The sequence below is a fragment of the Aricia agestis genome, chromosome 5 (genome assembly GCF_905147365.1).
Source record: "Aricia agestis chromosome 5, ilAriAges1.1, whole genome shotgun sequence".
In the NCBI taxonomy this organism is placed as follows: Eukaryota; Metazoa; Arthropoda; class Insecta; order Lepidoptera; family Lycaenidae; genus Aricia; species Aricia agestis.
In genome coordinates, this window is record NC_056410.1 from 10056622 (window position 1) to 10077605 (window position 20984).

Below are 20984 nucleotides of genomic sequence, written 5' to 3' on the forward strand. Positions count from 1 at the left end.
CGAGTCCGAGAGTTCGAAACCAGTTTTTGATCAAAATATCAAATTATATGATGTTTGGATATGATCAAAGAATAAAGAATCTATGAGATCCCTCGTCGACATAATAACATAATTTGAAGGTAAACTAAAATTGACATGATTAAATTAGGTTATGTTGAGGAATTTTTGGATGAAAATTATAAGGATGTTGTTGAGGATTACAAAAGGCATTTTTATTTAACGAACTGTTAATAGGTGAGTAACTTTTTAACATTTCTTTTGAGTTTTGCTCTATATTTCGTTGTATAGTAATTTGAAGAAAACATAGATAATTTTATTTAAAATAACAAAGTGTTGCTTACGCCATACATTTTTAAGAAAACTTTGAATCGTAAAGATCCGTTCAAATCAGTAAAATCTAATAGTTAGAGTATAAAAACTCAATTTATTATTCAATTTTTTTTTCTATTCCTCGTTAATCTTCGTCCAGTATAAACAACAAGCACTCTTATAGCTTTTCTAATAAGGCCAATTTTACAATATCAATAGCGTTCATTTGCATTCGTAGTAAGTCGTAGTAAACTAAAACCAGTTTGAAGCTGCCAAGTTAACTAACAAGTTACCGTTACGGAAACTTTGGGATCCTAAACGGGGAAATGCAGACAGAACATCTTTGTGAACGAATTAGCATACCTGCTTGTTATGGCCGCCGTTTGTTCAGACGAAAATATAGAGCAGTTTATACAAACATAAAACACACGACGATAAATTATCCAGAAACGTTATTTAGAGGTTTTAAAAGCTCTTCATTTCTCAAGACTAATACATAGAGTAAAGCTTTAGGTTGAAATAACTTTAAAGACGATTTTTTTCTGTAACAAATTATATTAGCTACTTTATGATATTAGCTCTAAAATGATTATTAAGAATATTCAAACAAAATGTATTAGAAAGATACAAGTTTGGCTGTACTTTGATATAAACACTTAGTGCCTACAAAACTTTAATAGCAACAACGCAAATGGTAAAAAAGTTAAGACTTTATTTCTAAAGCTCTATCTGCTTTAAGAAGAGAAAGGATATTATAACAAGGTAAAAACAGGTACAGAAAGTTCTAACTATTCTCTGAAAGAAATCAAGGACTCCTGAGTATTTGAGCTACTATGTTTGTATGTCTTTTGTAGAATAAGTATTGTCTGTTGTATTATTTTGATATCTAAAATTCAGCATGTATTACTATACATGCTGAATTTTAGATATCATGTTATAACAATATAAAATTATTACTATATTTTACTCAATAACTTTATCATGAAAATATGAAAACCACCTTCATCAATACAATTATTAGAGTACTAGAGTACCTGCATATAGTGACGGATTAAGACTACTTGATGCCCTAAGCAATCTATGCCTGTAGGCCCCCCTACCCGTATCTCAACTAGAATCGGTCTTTGAACCTTGACTCTTCTGGTGAAGAGTAAAGGTCCTCTTTCTCCCTTTCTCACCTCAGACGTGATGCCCTAGGCAATTGCTTAATTTGATTAAGGGCTAATCCGTCACTGCCTGCATATAGACCTTCTGTCATGTAAACTATACAGGTACCCATAATTTCGTACTCGAAACAATTGTATAATTCCTGTTATTAATACGACACGACACCTCGATTCAAACCAATATCATGGCGCTCATTGTCTTAAACAAGTTCTATTGTTCTCGGTATTATTAATTCCCAGATTAGTAAACTTTCAACACACGCATTATTCCCACGTTAGTCTATATTAAACCAAACTATAAAACTATAATTAGTATGCATATGGCATACCAATTATGTTACTATGTATTCCATACTACGTTACGATGCAAATATAATTAACTTAATTAGCTTTATATTCTAAGTTGATGAAAATTCGTTAATCGCACGGGAACCGTACACCTTACCGAGATAAAAAATTTATATCTATATCTATATATAAAACTCGAAGGTCACACAGGTTTGGGCTGTGCGTTGATAGATCACTATGTCAATCAGTCAGTCACCTTTGAGTTTTATATATATATATATATATATATATATATATATATATATATATATATATATATATATATATATATATATATATATATATATATAGATAATCCTTCTTAACGCGAGCGAAGCCACGGGCAAAAGCTCGTATAATAATATATCCTTTTCCCGGACTTAAAGTATCTCCTTACAAAATTTCAGCAAAATCGGTTGAACAGTTTGGGTGTGAAGAGGTAACAGACAGGTAGACATACAGACAGACACACTTTCGCATTTATAAAATTAGTATTCAGAATATTGTTTTATTTTAAATAGAGAGATATTGCGATAAACAGAATAGGTATATCTAGTTTTCTAATAAATTTTAGGTTAGCAAGTTACAAGTTACAACACACTTTATATACCTTGATGCGTACCAAAGATTTTGGCATGAAAACTGGCAAGAGAAGTTAAGCTTGGTCCCCACTCCCCTGTTATTCCTTTTCAGCGACTTTCGCATCTAAAAGTAGGCATTTAGGTACGGCTACCACCCATAAAAATTATTGTAGGTTTATATTATTAATTTTATAAAAAATAAAATGCTTTCTCTTTCCGTAATAATAACTTCTTAATGTGCGCACAAAGCGTAAAAAGGGTTACAAAGTTCTAAGAATATAATATAATACACACATAATATACAGTATTTGTTGTAGTAATATTTAATACCCTGCATGACCCGCGAAGCGCGACCGCCCTATATTTCTCACGGCGATCGCCGCTGGCGTCTACGAGCTTCCTTGTATGCCCGTGGGAGAACTGGGTGCTTAGTCAAGTTGCAATCGACAATTTGGTTAGCAAAATTAAAAAAAAAAGAGTTTGACAAAGACATCGCGACAAGTTACTGAGAGATGTTTAAAATATTATATCATTGATTTTTGATTTCTGACTTCGCTGTCGAAAATTTTATCGAATGTAAAATGTCCAAGTACCCTAACACAAATTACCACACGTAGTTTTGAAATCTTTCAAACCAAATAATGCTACAAAAATCTAGCATTTATTGTAGTAGCATAAAATTAGTACTTAGCAACTCGAGTAGAAATAAAGAAATCGTAATTCCTTACGTGACGATATGAACTATACATTACTTGTTTGCTTAAGGTTCTCCTTTACGTTTTCCTACTATACTAATAAGTTATTTAATTTTTAGAGTTACATTAATTTTTTTAAGGTCCCAGATCTATAGCAATTAGCAGTAAGGCTGTCGAGGAAAATGATTAGTTGTTGATTACCGAGAATAATGGAGGTTTCGAATTACAACAGATAATATTGTATAATTATTTTGCAACAATACATAAGCTGCGATCACATTCCCATTGTTTTGTTTTCTTTGCGAAAGTGAAATTAATAATTTTAGCAAAAAAAGTACACCCATTGTAACTTATTTAGCACTTTCTTGATGTTAGGTAATCATTTTTAAGCATGCGACTATGGCAAAGAAATATTACTTAACAGACGATAAGTTTCATCTTATCTAACAATCAACTTAGGCATAGCTCACATCGCCAAAATTTAACCTTTACCTAAACAAAGTTAATAATGGTACGAACGCTATTCACCAAAATACGAAAATTTTCGTCTTCCGTTGGATTAGATTTGTACGGTTGGAGTATGTAAGTGCCTGTTTCGCACATATTCGGTCTCGCGCACGAGTGAGACAGCCTGAAATCGAATCAACATTCGAAGTATGAGAATCAGACCCGTTTGCGTTGCAGTTCACATGCACCAAGTATTAAACCGCAACAATCATCTCGATTCTCGATAGATTTAAATAATATGAGAGGGAATCACCGACCGCGCTCCCACAGACGCCGGGCCAAAACCAACACCGTAAAATACAATTGATTATTGCATTTAAATGAGTGCTTTATTAAGAGTGTTTATTGGTATATTAAAGTAAAGAGATGTGTTTTCAGTGATAACATTATACATAAATATGAGGGGCTGAAAAAAATTACGTATATAGGTAATCTACATAAGGTAGAGTTTTTGCTTATGCTGCAACAATGGAAAAAGTACACGTAGTGTATGAAAATAATGACAGAGATTTGCAATCATTTCCTAGTAGCGACTGCGAGACGCATGTAAAAAGTATAGACACATGACACAATGGACATCGGGCAATGCGGAAGAAATGTCCAAGTACGTACACTATAATTGAGTGGTGTCCAAGGAGCGTTCCTTGTGGCACAATTATGTTATGGGCTACCTTTACCTTTGACCACCTGCTATAATCAGGCCGTTACCCCAGACGCGGTTGTGCTTCGCTGGCTTTCCCACACGAGGCTCCTATAAGATTTACAGTCTTAGATTACGGCCCGATGTACGAATATAATTTATTCATTACCGAACGTAATTCTAGCGATTGTTTTGCATTCGATGTCCAAATTATGAGGTGTCAATCCTCACTAAATTACATGATGTTAGATAACATAGATTAGATTAGAAACCATTGATATAATTTTTTGCTAGTCAAGCATTTTAACGTAGAGCTAAATAGGAAACTTTATCGATGTAAATCAGTATTGTTGGTACATAATTAATTTATTACTAGCTATTTGACCGAGCTTTGCTCGGTATTCGATAAAACACGAATTAAATGACATTTTCTACAAATGATTCCTAGCTAGATCGATTTTTCGCCCCCGAAACCCCCTATATACAAAATGTCATGAAAATCGTTGGAGCCGATTCCGAGATTCCAATTAACTTGATGACTCACCCTCTATATATTTTGTTAACAATGAAACAAGAAAAAAATATATATATATTTATATATATATTTATATATATATATATATATATATATATATATATATATATATATATATATATATATATATATATATATATATATATATATATATATATATATATATATATATATATATATATATATATATTGTTTCATTGTAACCATATGCACAATGGAATATAAAGAAATACACTTCAAAATTACGAATCACAAAACCAACCAGACGCTCTTAATTTAATGATCGTGTCTTAAAATTGTTCGCCATCAAATTCATAGTGCCGTAAAAGCTCTCAACGAACAAAAAAGTGCATCTGAATTTAGTCCTTATATTCGTCTCATTGGTGCTACAATTGCGTGTGTTTGCCTGCGAAGAGTTCATCGTATTGTTTATCGTAACAATGGTTTCTTCAGTGGTTAGTAGTACCAAATCTAGAGGGTGAGTCATCAAGTTGCAGGTCAAACGGTCACGGTTCACCGGGCTGCTTGGGCCCCAGTTTGTGAGTTATATAAGGTCTAACAGTCGTATGACTAATTCACTTTAAACTGTAACTATCTGTTTTTCTACTTTAAATTAACTTCCTTATCAAGATATCTATCTTAAAGCCTAATAGCGAAGTTGCCTATAGCATGCAGAACATAATTTATCAATTAAGGGAAACCATAGCCTCTAACGTTTGTAACAGCTGAAGAGGTCCTAATCAACTATACCGCTGATTAGGCTTCAGTAGTGTCTATGGGTATTAACGTCCCGTATCAATAATTAAATTTTCTTCTAAATCTACATAAGAAGCTTTAGTTATTCAAAGACTACGTATTTACCGACTACCAAAAAGGAGGATGCTACTCCAAATGATCCAGATCTAAATTCCCACGTCCCCTCATTACAACAGTAACATTAGCGCGACACAACACTCTCACAGTCCATTCACAAAGTCTACTGCACGGTCTGAACCATCAAATACAATTTTATAATAGCTGACGTCTACATGGCTCTGTATCTTAACTACGATCTAATTCGACCAAATTAATGGCAGTAATTGTTCCATAACATGGAGGTAGCAAAAGTGGTGGAGGTAGCAATCATACAACACATTCTCTATAGAAGAGGTTGTTTTTCAGGAAAGTGCAGGGAAAAAATAAAACTTATCGTATTTTTGAGATTTTTTTCAACAGCGTTGTTTAATTGTTTTGAGGTTAGCCAATAAAAAGTGGTAGTGAAGATAAAGTCCCGTCCAAAATCTTTAGAAACCGGGCATCATAAAAAATACAAGAACTTAAATACATCAGCGCTTCTTGCTACAAAGAGATATCGTACAAATTTAGATACTCGTAACAGCTTATTTTATCTGGAAAACCAGCTATCACTAATGTCTTTATTTAAGCGTTGGCGTAAAACAATGAATGTCTTCTATAACGAGTCCCGTATGTATAAAATACAGTTTCTTTACATAGCAAAATAATGGTAAAAGCTTTTTTAAATAAACAATTGTAGCTTCAAAATGCACATGAGAATATTATTTATGTAATTTTAACAAAAATATTTTATAGAACTGAAATTGTACCACTTTTAGTCTGAATGAAATGTTCAAATATAACTGTTCTACTTATAATTTTAAGCGAATTATTGTAAAAGACGACGTTTCCGCAGAACTAGGTGGTCCGTGACGGAAGTCGACTCAAATTGATGACATCATTTATATCCAACTATTACCATCAGGTGCGTGCTACAATACCATCAAAATTTTCATGGGAAAGGAAAGAACAGAAACATTTACTTATTATCTCCCTAACCTGAGTGGCTTTGACCGTCTGTCTCTCTCAGTCGCTCCAAGTCATTAAATTGTATAACTTTATGAGACTGTGAGTAAATCGGCCAAGTGCGAGTCGGACTCGCGCACGAAGGGTTCCGTACCGTTGTGGACGAAAAATAGGCCAAAAATTGTGTTTTTGTATGGGAGCCCTCCTTAAATTTTTATTTTATTTAAATATTATTATTAAAATAATAATTATTAAAGTAGACATAACTAAGGCCTTTATGAAAATTTCAAGTGCCTAGATGTTGCCATTATTGATTAGCTTAGATGATTATTATTATTATTATTATAGCCTTTTGTTCAGTTCACCACCTAGTAAAAATTACAATAAGAGTTGTTTAATTGACAGTACTAGTTGAATGTGGTGAAGTTGCCCCTTCTCGGGTATAGGCCTCCCCCAGCCTTCTCCAGCCTTCTCTATCCATGGCTTTGTCAATCCAATCTTTCCCAGCTATTTGGACTATATCGTGTGACCAATTTTGTTTTGGTTGCCTACTTTTCTTTTGCCCGTGGGCCCTTTCCATTTGGTTATCACGAATATCCACCTCTTGTCTTTGAAGCGAGCGATATGTCCAGCCCATTGCCATTTCAAGGTAAGTGCATGTTTTAATGCATCTGAGATTTTTGTTTTTTCCCTTATTATTTCACTCCTTATTTTATCAATCTTTCTTATCCTTAGCATGCTTCTCTCCATTGCTTTTTGGGTGTTTTTTATTTTGGTTTTAATGTTTTTTGTGAATGGCCATGTTTAGCAGCCGTATAGGATGCAGCTTTCCATAATAATTTTCTTTGTGGGTAAGTTGTAGTTACCTTTTAATATTTCTTTCAAAGACCAGAATTTTTTCCATGTTAGATTGATTCGTCTTGTTACCTCCTCTACATTACTGTTTGTGTCCATTGTCATTTGTTTTCCCAGGTAAACATAGCTGTCCACATAATCGATTGTTTGTCCGTTTAATTTTATTGGTCTTTTGTTGTTGTTGTTGGTCATTATTTTGGTTTTGTTTTTGTTCATATTCAGTCCTACCTTTTTACTCTCTAGATCGAGTTTTGTTATCATTTCTTCCAAGTCTTTAGGTGTTTCTGCCAGTATAACTAGGTCGTCTGCAAATCTTAGGTGGTTAAGGTATGTCTCGTTTATTTGTATGCCTCTCTTTGCCCAGTTTATTCGGCTGAAAGTGTCTTGCAGCACGGCTATAAAAAGCTTTGGTGACAGTGGGTCACCCTGTCTATTACATCCTTTATACTCTTTAGAATAGAGCGTGGAGTGCCACGCTCTATTCTAAAGGGTTCGCCAATGCTTTCTAGTTTTATTCTGCTTGTACAGTTTTTGTATATATTTCTTATTATGTTTATGTATTTGGTATTTATGTTTAACGTCTTCAGTGCTTTCCAAATGTAGCCGTGGTTGATGGTATCGAAGGCTTTGCTGCAGTCGATAAACGCCATGTAGAGGGGTCTGTTGTATTCTTTAAATTTTTGAATAATTTGTTCGATTGTCTGTATATGATCTATGGTGCTATATCCCGACCTAAAGCCCGCCTGCTCTATAGGTTGTGAGTTATCTATATCTTGGCTTATTCTTTTTAGTATTAGTGTTGCAAATAGTTTGTAGGTGCTTGTTAAGAGGCTGATGGGTCTATAATTTCCAATATATTGTGGGTTGCCTTTTTTTAATAGAAGGATAATGTGTGATGAGCACCATTGACTTGGGATCATTTCTGTGTTCAGGATCATGTTAAACATTTCTGTTAGGTAGCCTACTAGTACTGGGGCTCCCACTTTTATTGCTTCATTACTTATATCATCTGGACCTGGGCTTTTTTCATTTTTATGTTGTTTTATTTGTAGTAGTAGTGTATAATTTTTCATTTTTAAGTTGTTTTATTTGTAGGTCCTTTTCACCGAATGGTTGTAAATTATTTGTAGCCGTTTCATTGCCCTCCTTTTCAGTATCTTTATTTGTGTTCTTGTATAAATCTTTGTAGTGTGCGGTGGCATGTTTCAGTATATTCTTCCTTTTCATGTTTATGGTTGCTCCTTGTTTGTTATCTAGGCTTTGTATCCATTTTTACATGTGCTGAGTTCCTTGAAAGCCCTTTTTGTACTTTTATATGTATCTAAATTTTTAGTTATCACATGGTGTCTATAGTTGTTATAGTCTTTTTTTATTGCTCTGTTTGTTGCTTTGTATAGTCGACCCAGTTCCATTTTCATTTCCTTGGTTTTGTTTTTGGTCTTTATTAGTTCTGTGCGTTTTGTTATTAGTTGTTCAGTTTCTTTGCTAAGAATTTTGTGTGTTTTAGGTTCTGTTGTCTGTTGCACTTTTAGGCTATTGGTTATTATTTTTTCTAGTTCGTTGTAGTAGTCTTGTATGTTTGTATTTTTTTTAGCTTGATAGATGCTTTTGTAAGTTCTTTAAGATTTTCTAGGTATATGTCTATTTCTTCCTTCGTTTTGGATCTAGACATGGTGTTGTTGAAATTTTTCCTCGATACTTTCGGCGTCGTTATGGTTACCGTCGCTCTCACTGGCCTGTGATCAGAGGGAAAACTTATATTATTGATTACATCCACATTTGTTATAATATCAGCTGATAACCAAGACCATATCTTATTTTTTCTCTTTTTAATAAATGTGTTCATTATAGACAAATTATATTCCGAAGCATATTCAAGTAGCCTTTCACCTCTTTTGTTTTGTTTGCCGATGCTAAGCTGGCCTATATGTTTGCAGTTACTATTGATTTGTGTTCCTATTTTTGCATTAAAATCGCCTATGACTAATATTTTACTGTCTGAAAGTGAATGGGCCTTATTGAGATCGTTGTAAAATTTGCAGATATCATCCTCATTTGACTTTTCAGTTGGAGCGTAGGCTTGTATTATAGATACTGATAGGTTTCCAAATTTCATTTGTAGTAGTGCTACTCGTTCTGAGATTCCTGTAAATCCAATTATTTTATCTTTGTGTTCTTTTTTAATAAGGAATCCCACTCCGTGCAGGCCTATTGTTTGGCCAATGTAGCATAGAATATACTTATTGTATTCTTCAATGTTGCAGCCCATGCGTCTTACTTCTGATAGTCCTATAATGTCAAATTTGATGTTTTTTAAAGCATGTGACAGTTCCAGATATCTTTCAAACGATGCCGGTGATCGAACATTGTAGGTGCATATTTTTACTGTATTTGTATTGTTTGCTGGGGTTAGTTCGTAGGTGGAGTTTGTTGGGGGGTGGTGGTCTAATTCCCCACGGTGACCAGCCGGCTTAGGGAATGTTAATGTTTCGGAGTCCGTTGTTCTAGCGGGTTGTTTGTTTTTGTTGGAGTTTTTCCGGTTGTTGGGGGCTGTTGTTGTTGTTAGTTTTTTGGGGAGTTGTTAGTCCCTCTTCGTTCAACGTAGTTGAAGAGGTTCGGTCTGTTGTTTTCCTTTGAGGAAGAGTGTGAGTTCTGTTTAGAAGGCTTTTGGGGCGGGTTATTTACAACACTGACTTTCTTTTGCGTTGGAGAGTTTGGGAAGAATAGTCCTTTTTTCTCTATTGTTGTCTGGTTGTTTCTTCACTATTATTTTGTCGTATTTCAGGTACACCCTGTTTCCCTTTTGCCTTTCTTCCTCAATTTGTTGCTGTAGTTGCTTTCTTTTTTCGAGTACCTCCTTTGAATAATCTTCTTTTACATATGTGCCGGGGGGCAAGTTAGATTTATTCAATAATATTTGGCGTTTTTTCCAAGTGGTGGTAAAAGTGACTATCACTGGACGATTTTTGTTACTTTGCCATTTGCCAATTCTGTAGACGTTGCGTTAGCTTAGATTAGATAGCGGTAATTGAGTTATAGTCTGGAGACTGACAGACAGACAGACAGACGGACAGACGGACAGACGGACAGACAGACGGACAGACGGACAGACGGACAGACGGACAGACGGACAGACGGACAGACGGACAGACGGACAGACATTGAAGTCTCAGTAATAGGGTTCCGTTTTTACCATTTGGGTACAGAACCCTAAAAACCATTGACTAATAGTAATAAGTATACCAATAATTCAATATAATTTGCCTGTGGGGGTGGATTTATACATTCGTCTCTACAATTGACAAGCCTTCACGCTCGGCGCTACATTCTAAGCGTCTTATTGTTTCAGAACAGGCTATTAAGAGTATTAATGATCGGTCAGTATCTTGGTCATAAAGCCACTAATTACTAGGGGGGCAAAAGGGCGTCGGTTCCCACGTGGTTCCCACGACACGGTTCCTTCCGGAGGCGGCGACCCGTGACGCTCCCGTCTTGGCCCCGGCACCATCTCCCCACGACTTCTTATCGCCTGGTAATGAATAGCGCCTCACATCTAATGATTCATTTCATTTGGTACGAACGATTCTTAATTTGGACCGGTTAATTTGAGAATTAATGACGATGCAAGACACGAAGAAGGTTCAAATTAAGGTAACTTTTTGATGAAACCAAGAAAGGTTTGAAGAAAACAAGATGGACATGCACTAAACTCGTTTTGGTTACCTATATTCATGTGAAGAACACGTTTTTGGCTTCTGTGTGAAATTTGGAAAATCATGCAAGTTTAAATACGTCGTAGACCCACTTATATCGTAGTTTACGGCTGGCTATAAACGACCTATAAGCTTATGAGACATTACAGTTGCCATCAATATCCATGATACAGTTATGACTTATCAATGGGATATTTTTCCTTTTACTGTTCTGAGAAAAGCCGGTGGGCGGAAATAGCTGAAGCGTCTGCCTCTAGAGTCTAGTTAGCGCACGACGGAATGTTCATAAAAATCAGGATGAAGGCGATTCTATTGATCGTATAGCTAAATAATTAGGGGTATTACTCAGATAAGTAAGCCATTCATTAAAATAACGGTCTGACTTCTGACTGAGGACTTATATACATACTAATATTTATCAATACTAAAGTGTGTGTGTCTGTTCCTGCGCTATAAACGAATTACTGCTCAAGTTGCACGCAAAATCTAGTAATGTTTTTTTACCCGACTACCAGGAAGGGTTATGTTTTAGCGCGTAACTTGTATGTATGAATGTATGTAATATTCTGTATATTTTTAATATTTTGTAACGCTGCCGACTGCAACTTTGTCAGTCGAGAACAACCGAGGTGCCGCAGACTCAAAAAAATTTAACCAAAAAATTTAAAGTCTAAACAAAAATATTAGTCTACTAACAAACTATCGTCGATAACCTCACGATATGTCGCTTGCTAGATATAAGTTGCTTGTTTACTTGTATACTTGAAAATTATGTTTGGTTCATCGGCCATCACGCCTAGCTGACGACGTGTTAATTCTGTATTCATAGCCCAAACGGTGTCACGCAATTTACGAGCTATATGTGCACGATATTAACTTCAAAAACACGTCTATTTGGGTAATAAACACATTAAAGCTACCGTACGCATAAATGTATGATTGCGTATAAACGACTCAATTAGTTTTTGAAATATGTTTGTTTTGGGCGCACAAACCTGAATACTGACTGTTAAATCCGAGCTTAGGGTGCGATCTAAGCTTTAGTTTATTAAAAAGACATGACATGTACATGGCACCAAAAATGGTGTCATTTCGGTATTTTGGAGCCATGTGGCCATTTGAAATACGAAGTAAATCCTACTAATATTTTATAGGCGAAAATTTGTTTGGATGTATGGATGTTTGTTACTCTTTCACGCAAAAACTATTGAACGGATTTTAATGAAACTTTGCAATAATATAGCTTATACATCAGAATAACACACAGGCTACAATTTTAACCGACTTTCAAAATGGGGGAGGTGTTATGTTCGTTTTCTTATGTTCAACGATTGCTCCGCCGTTTGTTAACCGATTTTCAAAATTTTTCTTTTGCTATATAGGGTATCATCTCAATTTGGTATTATATTCACAAAAGTGGTGATCTGATGAAGGATCCATAAGTAATCGAGGGAACTCTCCAAAACTTATAGGGAAACATGTGGTGACTTCGGTTTCGTGAGAAGTATTCTAAGCATATGCTACCAACAAGTAAGATTTTGCACCGAGATATACCTGGTGTACCGTGGTTCGGAAGGTGCTAAGAGAACTCCTGATTCTTTATAGATACAAGTTTGGCAGTTTCGGCGTTGTTTTAAGAACGCCGAAATTTTTATGGGAAAATGTACGGTTTCTGTAAAATTCCTAATTTACGCGGGCGAAGCCGCGCGGGACATCTAGTACTTATATAAATTAATTAAGAATTCCGCAGGTAAATGCAGTCCTGTTTGATTCTCAATTCAAAAGGGCTACACCACGACCAGAAATTTTAATTATCCTGATACAAACAGACCGACAAGCTTTTCAAGTTTGTCGAGTTTCACAATCTGTGTAGTAAATATAGTAAGCTATAGTAGTACCACTAAAGCTAGGAGTTTATATACTATAATAATACAAATATTTCAGTTTAAATAATGTCAACTCCATTTTGAAAATACATTAGCATTCGAAGCATACACTCTTGCAGCTGTGATCAGACTGTGCCGTGTAATAACTTTAGGTTTTTTAAATAAAATAATAACTTAGTCGGTGTAGTGGGTGGTATTGAAACATTACTGCAACAATGTTCTTGCAGATGTTATCCATTAATGATCATTAAATAAATGTCTGCCTTTTTTATATAATAAATGGGTGTACACATTAATAAGGTTAAGAAACATCGTAAGAGTCGTATGTATGCCCCTTTAATTTTATTATTATCTATAATAATGAATCTGTTTTGCTGTAGTAGTTGGCATACGACCACGGCTATCCTTTAAAAATTTCCATATCACTATAAACTATTTGCTTGTTTCGTACTTTTTAGAGCGTGTTTTACTAGTCGGGTCTAAGTTTTTTAAACATTATTTTTATTTCAATTGTTTTGGGGCTATGATTAGCTCGATAAATTTCTTAACCTTTCCAACTCCTCAAATGATCGATGATCATATGGATTTTTTACAATTTATTTGGTTCTTGTGAGGAAATGAATAGTTATTTATTGTTTCATATTGCATTGAAGTGATTTATGAATTCTTGCAATTATCAGGTGATTGCTAGCAAACCCGTGTGACATAGCTAATAATGTTTATATAATATTTGAAATGGTCTAATAAAGTTCTTTCATTTGACACTCCACAACCCCACATGACACTTTCAGGAAAATATTGTTTTTGTCTGTTTTTGTTCTTTACTTTAAGGGCCTGTTTCACCACTTCCTGATAAGAGACGAATATGCTATACACCAATTAACTTGACAGATCAAGTATGGAGAATCTGTTAAAAACATGACAAAGAAGTGGTGTAGCTCTGTGATAAAATGAGAAATGGTGAGTAATAAAAGAGATTCGAACTTGGCTGTGAACAATGGTCCATTTAATAAACATGAGGCTTGTGGCAAATCGGAGCGCGCCTCTACATATTTTATCAAGCAGTGCGTTTTATTAGTTTTATTAGGTTTGACGACCTCTGTGGCTCAGTGGTGAGCGCGTCGGTAGCTCAAGCCGGGGGTCGCGGGTTCGAATCCCGCCGACGGAACAAAAAAGTTTTCAATGTTCCCGGGTCTGGATGTGTATTAAATATGTGTATGATATAATAAAAATCTTAAATATAATATGTATAGTATAAAAGTATTAAATATATTTCCGTTGTCTGGTACCTGTAACACAAGTCCTTTAGGTACTTAGCACGGGGCCAGACTGACGTGGTGTGAAGCGTCCATAGATATTATTAGTTGTATTGCTTTACTCTGTAGGACGTGGGCTATAATTGGAAAATATTTACTGTTATTCAAAATGAAATGCACATTTTTGATAAGGCCAAGGAATGTTAATATCCATCCAACAACTGTAGAGTCAAACTGCAGACACAAACTCCTAGTACAGAAGTTTGTAACATTGTTTTGTTTTTTTTAGTATTAAATAATATATTTTATCTAATGTAAGCAGCTGATCTAAGATCAGCCTCCTATAAAATCTTGAAAAACTATAAAACACTCAAGACATCTACTTGGTTCTTCGAACAATTTGATGCACTTTTGGCGCCGATGCACCCGAACGTGAGCTGTGTACAGTTAAGATGAAAGCTTATAAAACGCCTTGTGTATGCACACGTGCACCTGTTCAAAGCCCTCCAAAGAGGTTGGACAACGATTGCTTTGGAGTTGTGTTCAAGGGCTACTACAGCCGTCTCTTTCACACTCGGGGCGAGTAAAGCGATAGAAGACCTACTTCTTTTACAGCCTATCGTAATCAGCGCTTTAGTTCCTATAAACTTTGAATATAGAAGCGTATGGATTTGACGTCCTGTAAAATCCACTGAGTACCTTTAAAAGTATGTTTCTGTAGTAAAACGACTTTCCGGAAACAGTTACAAAAATAAATTCTGTGACAGGCCCCATAATTCTTTGTGAATACAGAATCCACATAATGCCCGTTAAAATAATTCCTGCCACATTAACGTTACAAAAGGAAGACTCAAATCTTATAATCTAGGGAACGCTTCCTTACTATCAGTGATGGGTATACGAGCTGGAGATAAGATTTTAACCCAATTACATGCAACAATAAGGAGCTTAAAGGCTTAGATAAGAATTTGGTTTCATGCTTATGGAATGAATAAAACACAAAAGTTGATTAATAAATTACACTGTTACTGGAAGCTGCTATTAAATTTTATAGCAGGTATTATACAATTCAAGAAGATTAAGGTTTTTGTACAATGTGTTGTGGAAAGCAAATATATAAAGTTAAACGCAATTATACTGAACGAGTATCGTACAATCTCTAAAAAGAACATACACAGATATATTCCTGGTAAAATTTATCAAAATGCGAGGCACATCGTATACATTGGTATTTATACAGCAACTTTTTATACACATTCCCCTTAGCTCGTGCCAACGAGTCAGGTTTTTAGCGATATTCGGATTTCTTGGCTTGAGTACCGTGTGTGTGCATGGAATTTCATACTTTAATACGATGAAATCAATATGATATGCGTGCACAGTGAACGCTTGTAAAATGACCATTTCTAGATTTAAAATTGGCCAAGACCAACAAAAAGGATTTAAAAATCATTACAATCATTACAATACTTCTTCTAAAACTAGAAGTGGTTAGCGAATTCGTATACCTTGGGTCCACTATCACGAACAACGGCTCCTGTGAACCAGACATACGTAGGAGAATTAAGATGGCTAAGAGTGCCATGTCTCAAATGCATAAGACCTGGCGTGACAGTAAGATTTCGCTAAGAACCAAGACGAAACTTGTGCACACGCTCATATTCTCCATCTTTCTTTATGGATCCGAGACATGGACTCTGAAGTCTGCAGACCGCAGACGTATCGACGCCTTCGAGATGTGGTGCTGGAGAAAAATGCTCCGAATTCCATGGACTGCATTCAGAACCAACGCATCCATTATGGCTCAACTAAATATTAAAACAAGGCTCTCTACCATCTGCCTCAAACGCATTTTAGAATATTTCGGACACATAGCCAGAAAAAAAGGAGAAAATCTTGAAAAACTGATGGTAACTGGCAAGATTGAGGGAAAAAGACCACGAGGTCGCAGTCCCATGCGTTGGTCCGATCAAATCCGCACCACACTTGAGTCCACCGTCTACGACGCTCTTCGAGTGGCCGAGGATAGGAACAGCTGGCGTAAGACCATTAGAAGGAAGGTCATGGAAGGGGGAGGTCACGACCCTCAGACATGAGGAACACGACTGGAGGAGGAGGAGGAGGAGACAATACTTCTTAAAAGATTGCTCTACATTTTAAAATTGTTATAGTAGCGCAGCTTTATAATTACTATTAATAGTAATTATAAAGCTGCGCTACTATAACCACGTGACCGTTTCATAGGCACCTCTATCAGCAGAACGCGTTTGTTTTTTAATCGTTTAGAAAATAAGTACATGACGATCCTAATCTTTTGTACAACAGTGTTTGGAATTTGAACGCGTGATTGAAATAAGGTATTGTGTGTTACTTATTATCATCCCTTAACACGAATCCTACATCGATTGGTGGATTTGAAGAGGCGTCTACTGGCAGGAATAAGATATTGCACATTTTACACATCCATGTAAAATATATTATGTCATAATATTATGTGGAAATAAATTATAAGCAAAAAAGTTTTTGAAAAAAAGCTTTTATTTAAAAGAAGAAAATAAATTTCCCCTTAAAAATTCTAACTATTAAGTTATAACCTCAATATAATATTATACAATTTGCATGATAATAAAAGCTTGTCGCGTGATACCAATTTAACTGAGTAAACTGATAATATATTTTTTTATTTTATTAAAGTAATTAAATATGGACAGATTGTTAAGTCTCGCGACAAGCTTTTATTATAATCCAAATTGTATAATATATTGAGGTTATAACTTAATAATTAGAATTTTTAAGAGGAAATTTATTTTCTTCTTTTTAAATAAAAGCTTTTTTTCAAAAAGTTTTTTGCTTATAATTTATTTTTTGTTTTTTTAGTTAAATTTCTGACTAGATTTCTTAAGTCTGCTTGATTGTAGTTTGTTTTGTATCAAGAATTTGTTAAAATCTGATTAGGTAACTTAATTTGAGTCTTTAAGAAATCGTACTATATTTTACGACTAAAAAATTAAATATCACTTAACAAAAATGACCGGATTCAACCAGGCATTTTCTAATGCCCGACTGGTTTTGACTTGACATAACACGACACGACACGACACGACACGTCACTTCATGTTACGATACGACACGATACGATACGACACGGCACGACAGGACACGACATGACTTTTCAATTTACTCTCAATAAGCATTTTTGTTTGATACCCATATTGCAGAAGTGCTTTAAAAATAACTATATTCCCCTATCTTAGATGAGCCGCCATATTGGATGTAGAATGACATTACATTCGTTTCCGAGTTACTCTCAACGAGCCCTTTCATTTGATACCCATATTGCAGAAGTGCATTAAAAATAACTATATCCCCCTACCTTGAATGAGACGCCATATATTGGATTTAGAATGACATTACATTCGTTTCCAAGTTACTCTCAATGAGCCCTTTCATTTGATACCCATATTGCAGAAGTGTATTAAAAATAACTATACCTCTATCTTGAATGAGCCGCCATATTGGATGTAGTATGACATTACATTCGTTTTCGAGTTACTCTCGAAAAGCCCTTTCATTTAATATCCATATTGTAGAACTGCATAGAAAATAACTATTTCGCCATCTTGGATGGTCGGCCATATTGGATTTAGAGTGATGTCACATACAATATCATGTATTGTCATCCAAACTAAACGTGCCTGCAAAATTTCAGCTCGATCGGTTAAATATTATATCTACTCCAAAATTGAGTTCCAAGATTTCACCCGAACATACATACTTACATACGGAGCAAGTTAAATAAAAGCTTTTAAAAATGACTTGTATCTGATGGTGAGACCCGCGCCGTCACGCATTGCCAAGTTTAAATGATTATTGCTTATTTTCCAAAAACAGAATAATGTGGTATCATAGAAAACTACATAACTTTTTTACATCCGAAGAAGCCTGAAATTAGCTCATTATAAAGTTTAAAAGCATGCTTTAACTGGCTGAGAATAACTTTTACGCTTTTTATATGCCCGTAATGAGTTTTGTTCTGTAGGTATAGTATTAATAGGTACAAAAGTAACTGTGATGACTTTCTACCGAATAGCCTCGGGTGCTTGTTTGCACACTTTCTCAGGGAAAAATTATTTTAAGTTTTAATAAGACGAATTGTTGGGAGTTCACACAGAAATCTATGTCATCTGTTAGTCTGTAACATTGTTTTATTGAAGCTTTTGAACTTTTCCTTCGTTTTGCAGACTTCCATTGACTAAAAATCACCATTTCATATTTTTATATATCTACATGATGTAGGTACGTAATCCATTGTGAAAGACTTTACCGGTTTTAAGAAACATTCTGTGAAAAAATATATCCATGGGTTTCCTACTTACACTTGAAATATGACCAGTCGTACACAAAAACTGCAGTATAATACGTCTACGTGCATTACTGAGACGTTATTTCCTTTTTTTTTTATTTTATCGAAAAATTATTTTTATTTGGTCGAAAATTACAGGGGACACAAAATCATTAAGGTTAAATGTCACTCAAAACAAACTTGAACAGGTTTCGGTTTATTAGTGGAGTCACGTCATCGCCCGACCCATGGTGTCCAAAGCTGGCGTCATTATCCCCGTACAGACTTAAAATTGACTTTATCCTAAGCTCATAAGGTTTGTATTCAAATGACATCATTATGAAGATGAGGCGGAGTAAACGAGCACAAGCCGTTATAAAGCTAAGAATGTCACCAACATGTATTGTGGTCGCGTATAGCTAAACTTATATGTAAATATCTGTCAATAATAGAGTTGTCGCCTATTCCCAAAACACCGAAATAAATTCAGATGGACACAGACTTGTAACAAGCATATTATTAGAGTTTGTGTCTTGTATTGGTTCAATTTGGTGCTAATTTATCGGTCCATAAAAACTCAATAATAATTCATGATAATATACGTCGCAACTCTCAATATCTGAGTTTTCTTGCTATTGAATATTTATTTTAAACTTCTAACGTATTTAAAACCTGGCTTGCGCAGACGAAATACTTGGAAAGTTTACATGCTATAGGTACAGAAAATGTTTAATCATTAAGGTACTTAACCTATAACAAGAGAAGTAAAAACTTATACCAGTCCCTTAAAAAAATAAGTACGTACTTAAACTAAATTAGCATAGGATTTAGATTACCAGAAAATGCCTCTTTTCGGGTCCAATCCTAGATGTTTTAGTTCAGCAAGCAGTTGTTATAATATCTTCTCTGCAAAAGACCTATTACGTTTAGGTATCAAAGACGACTCACCTGGACAGCGCTATTCAGGAAGCAGTTGTTCTGTCCCGGGGCGTTCCAGAGGCCCTTCGTGGTGTGGAATATCCCGGAGTCGCGGGAGTTTTCGCGCGAGTGCTGCGGCCGGATGTCGGTGTCGCGCAGGTATCGCTCGTGCGCCGACGCCATCACGGCCATCGCTCATCCCGCCATTTTGATTTTGGTAAAAATCATTTTAGCACACCTGTAACAAACGAAAAGATGTTTAAATGAAGATGATGAGAATGAGACACGACAAAACTGATGTATGTACCTATATATAAGGAAGAAAGATACTGAGTACTGACAATCCTAAATATTTGCGAGTTTCTTACGCCGCGCCGCGCTGGTTCTTCTCGCCGGGTTAGCTCCCGAATCGATGGTAGGCGCCAAGTTGGACATTCTGAAAGAATATCCAACTTGGCGCCTAAGCTTTTTGCTAAGCTTTTTGGAAGTAAAACATTTTTCATTTCTTTTAATTAAAGAGCGCATTAAGATGAATCACACAAAATCAAAGAACTCAAATTCTTAACATTGAGACTTCATTGAGAGGATACACTTTTTGGTACAAACGTTAGTCGATGATGATGTGAAGATAACAGCACTAAATTTTCAATTCATTAGTGTCACTTAAAATTGTTCGGACACTGATTGATGGAGCCCTAAGACTTTGAAATTAGAAGAACAGCGAGTGTCAAAACAGATAACGTTAATTCAGTGATCGATCATTTGGATAGACTTGGCCTCTTGACCTGTAGACTGTAGTTTTACTCAAATGTCGACCTTAATGGAACTCTTCGTTTTAATCGATTTTTGCAATATCCATCTATGGTAGGTGCAATGTATGCAAATTATTACTTGATCATATTAACACGGCGGACGAATTATCCAATGTATCAAGTGACTCTTCGAAAGTATAAGAAACAGACAATTTTGATGACTTATCCGCTGATCCGCTTAAATTGTGCCTAATTCTAATGAGAGGAGGACAATGTAAGGAATCGGTATGTTATAATTGTAACTTGTATAGGTTCCAATTCCCTTCATTATCCTACGGTTGAATGTTTGTGTTTATGTTGTATATTTTGAATATGTAAACCATTTCTGGAAATTGTTTCAGCGTTTACCTACTGAGCTATTTACAAAATCTATATAATATATAAAACTCAAAGGTGACTGACTGATTGACATAGTGATCTATCAACGCACAGCCCAAACCACTGGTCGGATCGGGCTGAAATTTGGCGTGCAGGTAGATGTTATAACGTAGGCATCCGCTAAGAAAGGATTTTGATAAATTTCAACCCCAAGGGGTTCAAATAGGGGATGAAAGTTTGTATATAATAATACTTCTTAACGCGAGCGAAGCCGCGGGCAAAGGCTCGTCTAACTATAAAAGTCTTTGTAACCTACTAAACGCT

At 35.4% G+C, this 20984-nt stretch overlaps 1 protein-coding gene across 1 annotated transcript in view; it reads right to left on the reverse strand.

Moving 5' to 3' along the window:
• Positions 1–20984, reverse strand: part of LOC121727173 — a 72307-nt gene that overhangs the window by 38944 nt on the left and 12379 nt on the right. Inside the window, exon 2 of the mRNA XM_042114850.1 lies at positions 19561–19768. Within this exon, the coding sequence (XP_041970784.1) occupies positions 19561–19722 (162 nt within the window). The 5' untranslated portion in view covers positions 19723–19768. The remainder of the gene's footprint in view (positions 1–19560; positions 19769–20984) is intronic.